The following is a 15,348-nucleotide window of genomic DNA, read 5'->3' as shown; positions in this document are numbered from 1 at the left end:
TCCCGCGCTGTCCTGCGGATGTGACGTCACATGACGCTGCATGTGCGTTCTCCCCGTTCTCCCGTGCCGGCTTCACTGTTGGCTGCAGTACCCCCGACGGCCGTCGTGGTGAAGGGTGGCGCTAGAGAATCTCATTTCTTAAAAGGAGCCCCATGCTCCTTTAAAGTGTGCCTTCTAGCAGGTATATTTTTTTGCAGTTTTGGTGTAATTTCAGCTTGTCATGCTTGCAGCTTCACATTGCAATGGTGTTCAAGGACCCTGTTACCTTAGTCGTCCCCCCCCTTTGATTCCTATTAAATACACACAGTATTACCTCCAACTCTACCCTCAGAGGCAGCCTCAGCTGAACGAGCCACTCAATTCATGCATTATCAGCCTGCCCATCTGTGGAGATGAAGCTGATGGACCAAACAGCATATTAAACAGCATATTAAGTGTAATCTGATCTTCTTTCTACATATGAAGATGGCTGCGGCCATCAGTGATCTTAGTTTATGCTGCCCAATGGCCTACATAAAAGGGACAAAGCAGGGGTAACCACACGTCACGAACTGGAGGATGTGGAGCCCAAGGAAGTAAGAGATGGACTCATACAGACACACAGCACCATGCTGCCTCCTTTCCTCTTTATTTCCCAGTTAAAGACGTTGAGAAAATATCAACTATTCCACATTAAATTGGATTGTGATGTTTATTTTTTTTGACAGTCTAAAATTACATGTTATTTTCTTCTCTTGGGGTAGGGTCAGCCCCTGCTCTGATTGGTTCTGTTGGTCAGCTCCGACCAAAGTAAATGCAATAATCACAAGGGTATAGCGACAAGCCCAGAAAATAGGTTAGGAAGCCTTTGCTTTTTAATAATAAATAATAATGATACATAATATTGATAATAATAATATTAATAATAATATGAATAATAATAATAATGACAACCTGTAATCCTGCATTCTGTTACAATCTCGGTACAATCTCAGTGCTTAAACTGAAAGAATTTCAGAAATCGAATGAATTTGCATTTTGGATCTGAAATCACAAGTATGATTTCAAATCAAGATTGTGATGCAAGGTTAAATTACCACATTATAACTATTTTAAAATCAAACAATAAATAGTCAAAATCGACTACTTTATTTATTGATCATCTGGTTTGTTCAATAATAAAAGTGGAAATGCTTTTGCACCTATTTTATGTTCATATAATGCCATGTGACTAGAGCATGCAAAGGTTCAACTGTTTAAATGAACAAGTCAGTCCTCATCAGTCATGTGTGCTCAATGCAGCACAATCCTGAAATATAGCTGTTTTTATTTTAATTCTTGTTTGTGATTGGCTAAAAAAAGAATGCGATTTGAATTTCAATTATATGAGGTTTTAGAATAACTTTAATCGCCAGAGCCAATCAGATTGCACGGATTGACAATGATTTCAAAACAGATCAAATAAAACGGGCCTAACATCTCTCCTAACGCAGCCTGAAGACATCCCTGATCAAGTTAAAGCCGGGGACATCTAAAGTTCAGAGCACCAGGGGCTGATCACCACACCTGTTTCCACGTACAGGCCCATCATCCTCGCACCACTGGACACCCTTCTCCAATTAACTGTTTTGTTTTGGTTAGATCAACAAAAACAGGAGATTCTTCCGGCCCACATCTGTAAACTTCTACAATAACTCTTGGAAGAAACCGAAATAATGATAGTTATAGATAATTGACCCAACCGTATAGGAGCCTGTGCAGGTTTTCCTTTATCTGCTTTACTAAAGAAAGAATGTCCAGCTTTGCTCACTGAGATCTCTATTAGGATAAGTAAATTACCAAAATGATGAAAAATGCTCTGCTTTAGCTTTAAATGGACAAAAGAAATTAGGACTTTTGTTTTAATGTGATGCATAAGCCATATAAATACAATTTTTCTATCGCTTTGGTTAAAAAGGAAGCAAGTACAGGACTTTAATTCTACAGTTTTTCTTGTTCTTGCTGCTCTGCCTGCTCGACATGTCCGTAAACACTGGTTTCTTAACACACTGCTGCTCATACGACCCTGTTAAAATACATTCATTAAGTGTACTATTAAAATACATAAAATACATCCATCTTTTTGTTTGCAAGGTGACTTGAACTGAAAAGACCTCTGACATCAGAGATAAACAGCCGGCCTCTGGTTGGATTCTTCAAACCAGTTAATTGTTGTATTCATGACTTTCCTAATGAAGTAAAGAGCTGTATCGTTGCATTTATGTTTTTATTAACCAGAGTCCATTACGGTAATTGACAGAGGGGATGTGACCTTAGATGTACCCACATGGTGCAGGCTAAAGTTTGAGTGTGTTTATGTCCATGAGTCACACCTGTGGGCACACATTTGGAACACATCAAGACTGATGTTTTTCTTCAGATTAGGGTCCTGCTTGTTTTCTTTGTGCTCAGATGAACTTGATTTCAGTTCAGTTTCCCTACACCAGGGGAGGCTTTCTGTGATTCTTTATCTTTGAAACTGACCTCAAATAACCCCAGTACAGAATACTTAAAAGTTTTAAGAATTACTTCCTTCTGCAACATTTTCCATAAGCGAAAAAAGACCAAACAGGGACTTATCAGATGGTTGATGGTTCAAAACCCTGCTCTTCTAATCCACATGTTGAAATCTGGAACAAGATGATTGAACCCACATTGATCCTGATGTGTCCATTGAAGCGTATTAAATGTGTACAACTGAAGAAATCCAATCAATTCATTCAAAAAAGAACAAAACCAAACCAAAAAGTCCTTGCAAGAATCAGTGTTAATGGCTTATTGTGGCCTGTAAAGGCAATGCAAGGCAGGGCAAGTTTATTTCTATAGCACAATTCAACAAGATGATTCAAAGTGCTTTACAGACATTAAAAAATGATTTTAAAAAAACATGATTTAAAATTGAAATAAGAAAGAAAGAAAAACATTAGATTTTTACAAAGAAGAAGTGCTTTTTTGGACCCCTTCTGTTTATGTCTGTTTCCATCCTTTGTATAGATCTAGTTTACCATAGCAACCAGGAAGATGAGGGATATATATATATATATATATATATATATATATATATATATACGTATATATATATATATATATATATATATATATATATATATATATATATATATATATATATACACACACATACAGTATATTTATATATATGTGTAATGTGATTGATCTGTTAAAATGATCAGAATCTGATCAGATTAGATCAGACTAAAAATCAGATGTGGGTTAAAAGTGTGATCACAGTCAAATGGTCCATAATGTTATTATACTCTTGTCATTGTTATTCCCAAAAGAATATGTTTGAGAGACTTAAATAGTTATTTCATAATATGAAGGTCATGCCTCAAAAATATTGAGAACCCGTGTTATTAATGCACTTCCTGGCAGTGATACAGCAGACACCACAGTTGACTCTTTTCAGTCCCATCCCATCCAGCTGATAAAGACAACCCAACAACTCCTTGCGAGAAAGTGAATGTTCAAAAGTAGAAAACTTTTAGCACACCGGATATGCAGAAAGGTGCGTCGGAGGAGGAAAGCTGCAGCCAATTTAAAAAGAAAACTCCCGCACACCTTCTTCTCACCAGACTAGTGTTTTATTGGGCCACCGTTTCGGTCATAGACCTTTCTCAAGGCATCAAACAGATTGGAACCAAAGCTTGTCTATTATAGGCTGGTAGGCCTATGTGGTCCAATCAGGCACCACCACACATACACCTGAGCAAGCTTTGGTTCCGATCTGTTTGATTCCTTGAGAAAGGTCTATGACCGAAACGTTGGCCCAATAAAACACTAGTCTGGTGAGAAGAAGGTGTGAGGGAGTTTTCTTTTTAAATTGGAGAAAGTGAATGGTAAAAATGAGAAGAAAAACGTTTTTTTTTGCACCATAAAAACACATTTTTAAATAAAGAGTTTAATTTACTGTGAATGGCAAGCATATGATCCTGCTACGATCCTGTTCTCATTCCCTCATTACCTATATTACTTGCCTTGTCCTCCATTAAACCCAGCAGCATATTAAAAGGGTGAACAGACCGTCAGCTGCTGATCAGGTGGACAAATTCACAGTCCGGTTTGGAGATTTTTTCTCCTCAGGGTTCAAAGATTTACACAGTTGCCAGTGACAAAAGAGCTCTTGTCACATCTCAGTGTTACATAAGTTTTATTATGGCTTCAATTGTGTGTTTTGTTCATGTGTAAACAAGGGTGTGACAAGGGATGGATGACTTCTGGCTACTTTTAGCTGCGTTTTCCCAGTGCTGCTGCTCAGATTTTCTCTATAGAAAAACAGATGTCAAAGGTCCCTCCCTCTCCAACATCCTTGCAATTTTCTGTATTTGAGCCCAGCGGCTGCATCTCAGATTTTACTGGGTATATGGATGCAGGGGAGAGTCTGTCAGAGTTATATTGAATTGTCTTAAGGAGCTGTTTAGTTCTGCCATTGTGGCGCCACTGCTTCGTCAGGGCCTCCTGTTATTTCCATGGCTTGATTGGTTTGATGGAATCATCAGTGGTCTGTCTGCAAAATACCTGAGTATTTTTGGCACGCTCCATCATCTAGTGGATGGTATCATATCATGTCGAACATTGATGCGTAAGGTTACAGTTCCATTTCTGACCCAGAATGGGATGTAATAGCGTAAATGGCTAATTAGTGGAGATTGTGGTGTCTGTGCTTGCTATAGTTCCTACAGTGCAAAGAGGATGCAATATTGGGTTTCATAATGACCCACATTAACATCTCACTATACCTCTCGCAGGTGTTGAGAGATGATGAAAAAATGATGTATTTCTTCTCTAGTTTCTTTCTAATTTCTTCTTCCAGTTTCTGTTACTCTCACATTTTCAGCTTTACAACAAAGGTCATTTTCTTTGGAATCCCAAAGTCATCATCACATCATTATTCTGTTGTCAATGTGGCCCTTGGAATAAAGGAAAAATATATTATAACCAATTTACAGTGGGATCAAAAAAGATACAAGGCTAGTGAGGTTTGAGAAAAAATAAAAAGGCTTTGCCTTTATCATGATCTCAGCTATGCGGCTGTGAAGTATTGTTACTGCATCTTTCACACTTTTGAACTTAATGCATTGAAATAAAATGGTTTTCCCCTGTTATCTGGTCAACAACAGCCTGATGCTAGTTTTCTCTCACCCATGGGCTCCATTTAGACTTGGGATTAACATGTATCCTTAGAATTTCAATTACAAGAGGACAGCACTTAGCATTTTTTCACACCTGGTATTAAAATGTGCACCCAAGTGTGTCTTTGGGTGATCGCATCTGACCTTCATGCTCTATGCAAATAGACACACAATATTTACTTGATGTGTTGTTTCTAATAGCCAAAGGAAGCAGCTGAAAATGATTCATAACTTGTAGAAAAAGGAAAAGACCACAAACGAAGAAGAAATTGAATAACAAAGAGCTTTATTGTGATCATTTGAGTGCAAAGTTGAAGATGGAAATTGTTTTGAAAACTGTACTTTGTGCTACTTTTAACTTTGTTCTTGAAGGTTCAAGCTCGAGAGATCTTGTAACCATGCAGACAATAAATAACACAATGTCAATGTTTTTGCATTGTCTGCAGTGTCATATTTAGTCCTAAGCAATCTGTTTGGTATAGACGTTGAAAAATGTCTGAGCCATTGGCACTCTCAAAAATATGACAGTAATAAATTGCTTTTCATTTATGCCGTTAACAATTTCTCTTTTTCTCTAATTGTGAGGATTCCCACTGCTTCTTTGGAGCCTGTTTTCTCCATTTTCGTTAAGAGCTTTATCCACAGTTGGAGCTCAAACAACAGTGTTGTTGATGCTGGTGCATTATGGACCCCTTCTTTTGTACATTACTCCTTTTATATTACAAGCTAACAGTGATGTTTCTGCAAATTGGAAAAATCTGTTACAGAGATAAAAAGACAAATGTAGACGAAAGAGACATGGCAGGTTCCCATTACCAGTGTAAACTTTTTCTTGATGGATTTTCTCTTTTTGTTTCATACTGTCAAATTAAGATAAACCCCTTAAAAGTTTTCTTCTGAAAACAACTACACCTCCAGATTATAAAGTTCTTGAACAGAAGAAGGCACTCCCACCCGTTTTAAACACAAGGGCATGTCATACATAAGTCTCAATTAGAAACAGTTACTTTCAAATTTCAACTTCGGAGGCTGCATCCTTTGGAGGACTCCCAGGGCATGTCCTTTTTTCTTTTTTTTTTTCAATTATATTTTTATTTGTTTTTAGCATTTTAAAGACCTACAGGACAAAAACAACAAAGCAAAATAAAATAAAAAAAATAAAAGAAGAAGTGGTTACCTAAAAGGAAAAGTAAAAGGACAACTTGTAAACCAAATACATAAATAATCAAATCAAATAAACCATGGTCACAGTGCATATATGTCTCTTTTGTACACAAATCCAGGCATGGGCAGCCATGCTGGAGGAATGTCAGAGGTCCATAAGCGGTTGCCATATTCTCAGAAAAACATCCCACATCTCAGAAAAACATAGGAAAAAAAAGCAAAATAGAGAAAAATTGAAATTATAAATTTGAATGCATTCCTCTGTTTTATGTCATCTTACTGTCAGTGCTCAGCATATCAGCCATGTTTAGGAAGGTGGTCGCTGAGCAATTGGAAAGGTGATTTGTATTGTGAACTACTGGCTGTAATAAATAAATAAATAAATCCATTCAAACAAAAAAAAAGTTGAGTAGAATGCATTTCTTCGCTATGTAGGATATCATAGCAATCCTCTTTGTGTGTGTGGGATCCAGTGTTTTGTCCAGTTCTGTACCAAAAAGGTAACGTATTTGTGTACTGTCTAGTGGGGTCTCTACAACCTTGACAGTTAAGTCATGCACAGCCTCCCAAAAGTGCTGTAATTTTCTGCATTCACAAAAGATGTGCCTAGTTGACCCTATGCATGTTTTGCAGCGATGACATCTAGGGGATGAGTTAGGAAACATCTTACTTAGACGGAGCGGCATGAAATTATTTTGTTACAAGACAGTGAAATAGACATTCTGACACATACTATCCCACTGGTCCTCACTGATGTCACATTCCAAATCCTTTTGCCAGATATTTGTGAGTGAGGTCAGAGAAGATGGTCTAACAGAACACTGTAAATCACAGAAATTATACCTTTTAATGATTTGGAGCTCACCAAAATCTCCTCTAGGTCTGTTAACCTCAAAGACAGTCGTCCCTCCCCTTTCAGAGTGTTAATTAAGTGGCGTATTTGTAAATATTTATAAAAGTCTTGTTTCGGGATTTCAAATTCTGATCTTAAATCTGCAAAGGATTTGAGTGTGCTTTTGGTGAACAGGTGTCGGAACTGATATATACCGTTCTCCTTCCACTTTGTAAACAGAGATTTTCCAATCAATGGTGGCAGATCTGGGTTTAACGATAAAGGGGCAAGCCCGGAGATTCTGTCTGAGACTCCACAGAACTTTTTCACATCTTGCCAAGCCCTAAGAGTGTTACAGATTACATAGGTTCTTGTTACCAGGTGTAGTGTGTTTATATTGTTGATAAATGGTAGCGAGGTTATGGGGGTAGGGAGACAGAGTTCTTCTTCTATATCAATCCAGTGAGCATTATCACGTTTTTGTACCCAACTAATCAGGCCCTTTGTCTGGGCAGCCCAGTAGTACATCTGAAAATCTGGCAGTCCCAGCCCACCCTTCTCTCTGGACTTTTTAAAGTTTTAAAAGCTAAAGGAGGTCAACATTTTATTTACAGACTTAAAGAACAATTTATCTAAATAGCAGGGCAGTGACTGAATAGATAGCTGAAACGTGGTAATATGTTCATTTTAATTACATTAATTCGCCCGAGAAATGAAATGGGGAGCATTGTCCAATGTTCTAACTCGTCCTTAATCTTCTTAAGTAATGGGACAAAATGACCCTGATAAAGATCTTTGAGTTTGGGAGGCATATTTATACCGAGATATTTAAAGCAATTTTGAGCCCAGGTGAAAGGTGAGATGGTCTTGAGTTTATGAGAGACTGGTGAATTCATTAGTAAAGGGTTGGATTTTGTAACATTTATTTTATAGCCTGATATCATTCCAAATTTGGTGATGTGGTCTAACACTGCTGGGATCGATCTCTCCGGTTTGGTCAGGTATAAGATTATATCATCAGCATACAATGAAATTATATTATTTGTTTTCCCAATATCTATACCGATAATCTTTTCACTAGCCCGTATGGGTTCTGCTGGTGGTTCAATCGCCATGTTGAATAAAAACGGGGATAGCCGACAGCCTCTGTATAAACCTGTATAAACCGAATTTTTCAGTGAGGGTGCCGTTAATGCATATTTGAGCTTGCGGGTTGCTATACATAGCCCTAATCCACCCGATGCATTTCTCACCTAGATTACATATCTCCAGGACGGCAAATAGATATGACCCTCGACCCTATCAAACGCTTTTTCTGCATCAAGCGATACCAGTAGGGCTGGTTTGTTGTATAGGGCCGAGTGGTCAATCACATTTAGTAACCTCCAAACATTGTTAGAGGCGTAGCGTGCCTTCACGAAGCCAGATTGGTCGGCCTTGATGATCTGGGGTAAGAGGTCCTCCAGCCTGTGTGCAATTCATTTTGATATTATCTTAAAGTGAACTGGAAGTAGCGAAATTGGGTGAAATGAGGTGCATTCAGAAATGTCTTTGTCCTTCTTATGTATTAGTGTTATTATCGCTGTCTTCATAGATTCAGGAAGGGTTTCATTTTCAAAAAAATCTGTGAGCATGGGCATAAAAAGGGGCTCAATTTGCGGCCAGAAGGCCTTATAGAACTCTACAGAATATCTGTCCAAACCTGGAGTTTTTCCGGAAGGCATTGACTTAATTGCATGTAGCACCTCATCTGGGGTGAATGGAGCATTCAGCAGTTCCTTCTCGCTACGGAGGGATTTTCTGACATGTAAAGCTGTTTATAAAAGTCCAAAAATGAGGACTGTATTGTTTGTGTATCATATTTCAATTGGCCTGTCACATTACGTATGCATTATTTGTGACATTGCCGTCTAGTGAAGAACATGAGTTTTTTAACATGTTCAGTTTGGATGAAACTAAGACTAGTTCTGACTGCATTTAGTCTCTTCATATTTTCATCCGTAGGCGATTGTTTGTGGGATTGTTCCAAATTGATTAACTAAGTTGTACTGTTTGTTGAATGATAGTTCTTTTCTTTGCAGATGTGTAAGAGATCAGTTGACCCCTGATTACAGCTTTAGCTGCATCCCACATTATTGCTGAAGTAACGGGGGAGGCTGCGTTATCCTGTCTGTACTGTTCCAGCCACTTTCTAATATTATTGCAGGCTTCGATACTTGTGAGAAGTGAAGAGTTAAATCTCCAATGTTTAGTCTGGTGTGTCTGTTGAGGGAGGCTAACCTCAAAGTCTTTGATGCATTAGGATTGGACAATGTGGGTGACGATTTATCCAGATTACTGTCCATACAGCAGTTGAAGTCTCCAGAGATTAGATTAGCAGAACGCTGCCGCCAGAGTCCTTGCAAACACCAGGAAACTGGACCATATTACACCGGTCATGAAATCACTACACTGGCTTCCAGTGAGGCAAAGGATATAGTTTAAAATCTTACTGCTGGTCTGCAAAGCACTGAATGGTCTTGGACCAAAATACATGTTGGACCTGTTAGTTCCCTATGAAGCTCCCAGGCCCCTGAGGTTCATCTGGATCTGGTTTGTTGTGTGTCCCAAGAACAAGAACCAAGCAAGGTGAGGCAGCGTTCAGTTATTCTGCTCCTCACCGGTGGAACAAACTTCCTGTAGACCTGAGGTCTGCTCCAACTGTCAGCTCCTTTAAATCAAGGCTAAAAACATTACTGTTTACTGAACCGTACTCCTAAATTAAATACTTACCTGCTGTACTCTACTGCCCTTATTTTTAACAACTTGTGCTTATTATTATTTTACCTTTTTTCTTATCATTTTATTTCATTTATTTGTTATTTAAGCATACTCTTAAATCAGCAACTTGTGCTTTTTATTATTTTACTTTCTTTTCTCATAATTTTATTTCATTTTATTTAATAATATTATTATATTATTATATATTTAATAAGCCTGAAAAAGTTAGAGATGGTGGTCCTATTTTTATGCATGTAGGCTAGTGCACTCATCCCACTCCATGTATGAAAGGCAGTTCAAACATGTGTGGCTGTGTGACATGTGTGGCTTATCTGGTCGTAATGTTGCGGTAAAATTCCTCAGCTTCTTGTGGAGAGGGAAACAGATGAATCCTCCTGCCGTGCAGCACCCTCAGCTTGCATGGTTGGAGATTAAATCCTCGAAAGGCTCCCATGTCAATAAACAGCTTCTTGACAGCGTTGAACTCCCGTCTCTGTCGCATCGTTTCTGCTGAGAAATCCTGTGCGAATGCAAGCTTTGATCCGTCGTGTGTGATGTCACGCTGCTTCGTGGAGTGCAGGACGAACTCTCTATCTTGGTACTTGAAGAACCGAATGAGGACGGCTCTGTTGACGTTGGGATTTGCTGGGGCCAGCGTGCGGTGGACTCTTTCCAGTATGAATGATCTATCAGGCTCGGTGCCCAGCCACCGGGGTAGCATGTCAAGTCTAAAAGAGGACGCTTACCCTCAGCTCCCTCTTTAAGACCAAACAGCCGAATATTTTTCCTCCTCCCACGGTTCTCCAAATCCTCTGTCTTCTCCTCCAGGTGTGCGAGTCGTTTTGTCGCCGCAGCCAGCGCTGTCTCGGCCTTGTCCAGCATTTCCTCCGTCGTGGCTATGTGAGCCTCTGCCTCCCCGACACGTTTTTCGTTTGCCGTTACCTCTCGTTTGATTTCGCCCAGGTTGTTCTCCAGCACCAGGATGGAGTTCGTCAGTACCCCCAGTTGGCCGTTTATCCCATCCAGCTTCGAGCCGAACTCAGAGCGGAGTGCTTTTAGCTCCGTTAGCACGTCGGCTACATTAGCCATGTTGTTAGCTTCATCGTGCTCGGCTGGCAGGGTTGTCTTCGCGCTTCATGAGTTTGTTTTGCGAGCTTTTGCAAATATATCGCACTCCTTGGCTGCTGAGGGTTTTGGCATAGTCTGTTACATATAGTTGGTCAGGTTTGCAAAAGTTTGTGGTGGTTTTGTGTGCGAAGTTATGTGGAGCCTTCACACTAAGCAGCCATCCAGTTCGGGCTCTCTAGCGCCCCCAAGTCTTGTCCTTTTGAAGACTTGGAAGGCTGAACCAGACGTTGGTGAATTCAGATGGTCTGGCTTTTAAAGAACTTCCTATTTATCTTACTTGTGCTCAACCTGTCAGCTAGTAATGTGATATTTCTCATCCGTCTGGTAAATAGAACCAGAAACTCCCATCCCATTTGTGTTTTCATAGCAAAATGGATTTGGATTTGTATAGCTGCTCTTGGAAGCTCCTCTATTGGCACTTTTCCACTAATACCTACTCAGCTTTACTCATCTCAGCTCGGCTCAACTGACATTGGCCTACTTTCTTTTCCATAACAATTCAGCACCTGGAGCAGAAGTAGGCGGGTTGGAGCGAAGCTGCTGTGACGTATTTGATTGTGTGATCTAAACGAAGAAGACAACAACACTAAAGAAATAAAGAAATGTAAGAGAAGAGAAGCTTCAAGTGGCGACGCTTTTTAATTTTTTTAGTTTGTCTCGGCGCTGCTGAAAAGTCCGTTGGTGGCAGCGAGCAGCTATGAAGTGACAGAGCTCCTGGTAGATCTTGTCGTTCCTTATCACCCATCTAGATCCCTTTTTAATTCTCTCCTCAGCCACCAGGTTTATGAACATCTGCACCTCAAAGTTGGATCATGAAACAGACTTTTGCGCTGCCATTGCCTGTCGAATGAAATGAACAAGAAACCGGCGTCAGAGTCGCTCTTTCGCTGATGTCACATCCTGACTCAGACGTCTGACTCCCAACCCCCTGACCAATCGGTGCCATGTAGTGTGATCACGTCAGATACAGCCCGACTCCCCTAGTGGGAAAGCAGCAAACTGAGGCGAGTCGAGTCGGGCTGAGTAGGTACTAGTGGAAAAGGTCCATATGAGTCATCACAGAAAGCCTGTACCAACCCCACCCCCTTCTGGTTGGTTTGGTACGTTCTGTACTAGTGGCAATGGTGGTTATTGGGATATATTTTTCAGAAGTTCTCTCTGCATGAACAGTATAAGTTGTCTCCCGGTGCTAATAAAGTATTGATCAATTCAAATATTTTTATCTTGACAAAGTAGCTATCTGTAAGGTCAATCCTTAATAATTCAATCCGTAGCTGCCATTGTTCTGTGTCCCTGAGCCCACTGTGCCTCAGTGTCCTGCAGATGTAATCAACATGTGGATGGAAATCTGCCCAAGCAAAGAGGGCTGTCAGTTCCTGGTTCTTAATTACACAGCAGCATTTTTGAGCAATATGAGACAGAGAGGAGAGATGTGGGAATGAATAAGTGAGGGACTGCTGGCTGCTGTGATAAGAAGACAGTCGATTCAGGGCAGAGGACACGATGGGCATGATGGATACTTAATTTCAAAGTCATTTCTTTCAAAACAACTTGATGACTATCTTGAGATCTTAACTTCTTTTGATTGCACTTGAGCTTGAAGCTTGAACTTCATATAAGAAAGCCATTTGAAGACTCATATTTTCTTACTTGATAATTCAGTGTATTCTATTTTTTTAAATTTCCCTAACCTTTGTTCATTTTCCTTTTTTTTCCCGCCTTGCCTGGCTCTGAAGATAGAAAATGTGCCATGGTAACATTTATGTCCTTTTTTTTGCATTGTTTAACAGTCATCTACGCACTTCCTCAGCCCACAGTCAGAAATTAATTTGACATTTGACTGTCATTTCATAATGGACTTTACAGCATATGGATTGAAATTTTTAATTTTTAATTTATTTTTTCTCTCCCATTTGCATGACTTATAGGATTTGCATTCTGGAAAATGCAACTGTGGCTGCTTTGATAACACTCTTCTCTGTGGAACATGCACGATGCATTGTGTGCTAAAAAATTATGAATAATTATTATGTGCCAGCACAAGAACAGAGCGCCCTGGATTTAAAATGTTCTTGAATAGCCAATTGATGATTTCAATACCTAGAATAAGAAATGCTGGTCGGTTAAATTAATTCAAATTTGATTAAAGGTTAGGTTTGGCTCTGAGATGCCCTGCAACCTCACCTCTCAATGTAGGAATGGCTAGATGTACAAATTACAATAAGACATGGTGGCATGGTGGCTCCGTCAGTGCAAAACCACATGGAGGGAAGTGGACATGAACCTGCGAGGAGAGTTGGCTGCTTGTTCAAAACCATACAACATTTAAATTTGCATCAGTTACATTTTCCTTAGTTTTGACCATTGTTGGAGCACTAAACAGTCATGCATTTGAGTTTTAGTGAGTTCATCAAATAGGGTATAGTCACTGGTAAACGCATCCTTTCTGTGCATATGTGGCAGCTGGTATGTAAAGGAAATACAGATAGTTCCTTCTTTTTTTTGAGGTAGAACAACATTTTATTAAATGTTAATCCACTGCTGTACAAACTACGGTCTTTATTTTCATCATTATTAAAAGTTCCTCATTATTAAAAGTAATCCAGGTCAACTGATGTCCTCTTGTTATATTCCTGTCCTGCTAATGAACACGATTGATTGATTGATAATAAAATACAAAATTTTCTATAAAACACTTAATGGAAATTAATACAGAATCCAGTGGTAAGATGCTAAAATGTATGGTAAAATGAGACAAGGCAAGGCTCTTTATAGGCTAGATGTTGATGTTAGTTTGGAGTGGTATGCAGTAAATGCAGTTCAGGACACTATTTTCTATGATCTCTGTTGTAGTTAGGTTTTATGGCTTTGCTTTTATACACCACCTTAACGGATTTAAAATAACACGACCAGGATGTTATCAAAGTGTAGATTTCTTCAGGGGCTCAGAACTATTTGGACAGTAACATAAGTAACATTATTAATGCACTTGTAAATGGCCTTATCAAGTCACTGTTGGTCTTTGGCAATAATCATCTAATTTTATGCATGTTGAAAGTCAGATACTAAATCAATTCAATCCAAACACCCAACGTATGTTTATCGTTGGAGTTATAGAGTTTATAGGTTAACAGCAATAACATAAGTCACTTTCATGTCTCTTGGTGTCATTTTTTAGGTGGCGAGATGGGAGCATCGCACCCGGGGACTCTCCAGGCTGTGCGGCAGCCCCTACATAGCCTGTTATTGCCTGGCCTTTGTCATCATTCTGCTCAATATTTACCGCAGTCACTGGTAAGAGCAGACCAGTCATTTTTGTCCTCTATGTTCCAGTCCAGATGTGATAATCATTGCTGCCTTACGGTATCATCATAAGTGTGCATAAAGTTAGGGGGTTAGAATGGGAATATGATTGCTGGCTATTCATCTGAACTGCAAATGTACTGTATATTGAAATTGTGGGTTGTGGGTTGGTATGTTGGTTGCTTGCTTGTCTATGTTTAGCCCGCTGGTTGGTTGCTTATGTTTGGTGGGTTGGTTGGTTACTTGTATATATTAGGTTGGTTGGTTACTTGTCTATGTTTGGTTGGTTGGTTGGCTGTCTATGTTTGGTTGGTTGGTTGCTTGTCTATGTTTGGTCGGTTGGTTACTTGTATATATTAGGTTGGTTGGTTACTTGTCTATGTTTGGTTGGTTGGTTGGTTGCTTGTCTATGTTTGGTTGGTTGGTTGCTTGTCTATGTTTGGTCGGTTGGTTACTTGTATATATTAGGTCGGTTGGTTACTTGTATATATTAGGTTGGTTGGTTACTTGTATATATTAGGTTGGTTGGTTACTTGTATATATTAGGTTGGTTGGTTACTTGTATATATTAGGTTGGTTGGTTACTTGTATATATTAGGTTGGTTGGTTACTTGTATATATTAGGTTGGTTGGTTACTTGTATATATTAGGTTGGTTGGTTACTTGTATATATTAGGTTAGTTGGTTGCTTGTCTGTTTGGTTGGTTGGTTACTTGTATATATTAGGTTGGTTGTATATATTAGGTTGGTTGGTTGCTTGTCTATGTTTGGTTGGTTGGTTACTTGTATATATTAGGTTGGTTGGTTGCTTGTCTATGTTTGGTTGGTTGGTTACTTGTATATATTAGGTTGGTTGGTTGCTTGTCTATGTTGGGTTGGTTGGTTACTTGTATATATTAGGTTGGTTGGTTACTTGTATATATTAGGTTGGTTGGTTGCTTGTCTATGTTTGGTTGGTTGGTTACTTGTATATATTAGGTTGGTTGGTTACTT

At 39.3% G+C, this 15,348-nt stretch overlaps 1 protein-coding gene across 1 annotated transcript in view; it reads left to right on the top strand.

Moving 5' to 3' along the window:
- Positions 1 to 15,348, top strand: part of pemt (phosphatidylethanolamine N-methyltransferase) — a 94,982-nt gene that overhangs the window by 26,223 nt on the left and 53,411 nt on the right. The window contains exon 3 of the mRNA XM_061708640.1: positions 14,231 to 14,346. Coding sequence (XP_061564624.1) covers positions 14,231 to 14,346 — 116 coding nt within the window. The remainder of the gene's footprint in view (positions 1 to 14,230; positions 14,347 to 15,348) is intronic.

This window comes from Cololabis saira, chromosome 19 (assembly GCF_033807715.1).
Source record: "Cololabis saira isolate AMF1-May2022 chromosome 19, fColSai1.1, whole genome shotgun sequence".
Taxonomy (NCBI): Eukaryota; Metazoa; Chordata; class Actinopteri; order Beloniformes; family Belonidae; genus Cololabis; species Cololabis saira.
Note: the sequence above shows the minus strand (reverse complement) of the source record. Positions and strands in the feature narration are given on the sequence as shown.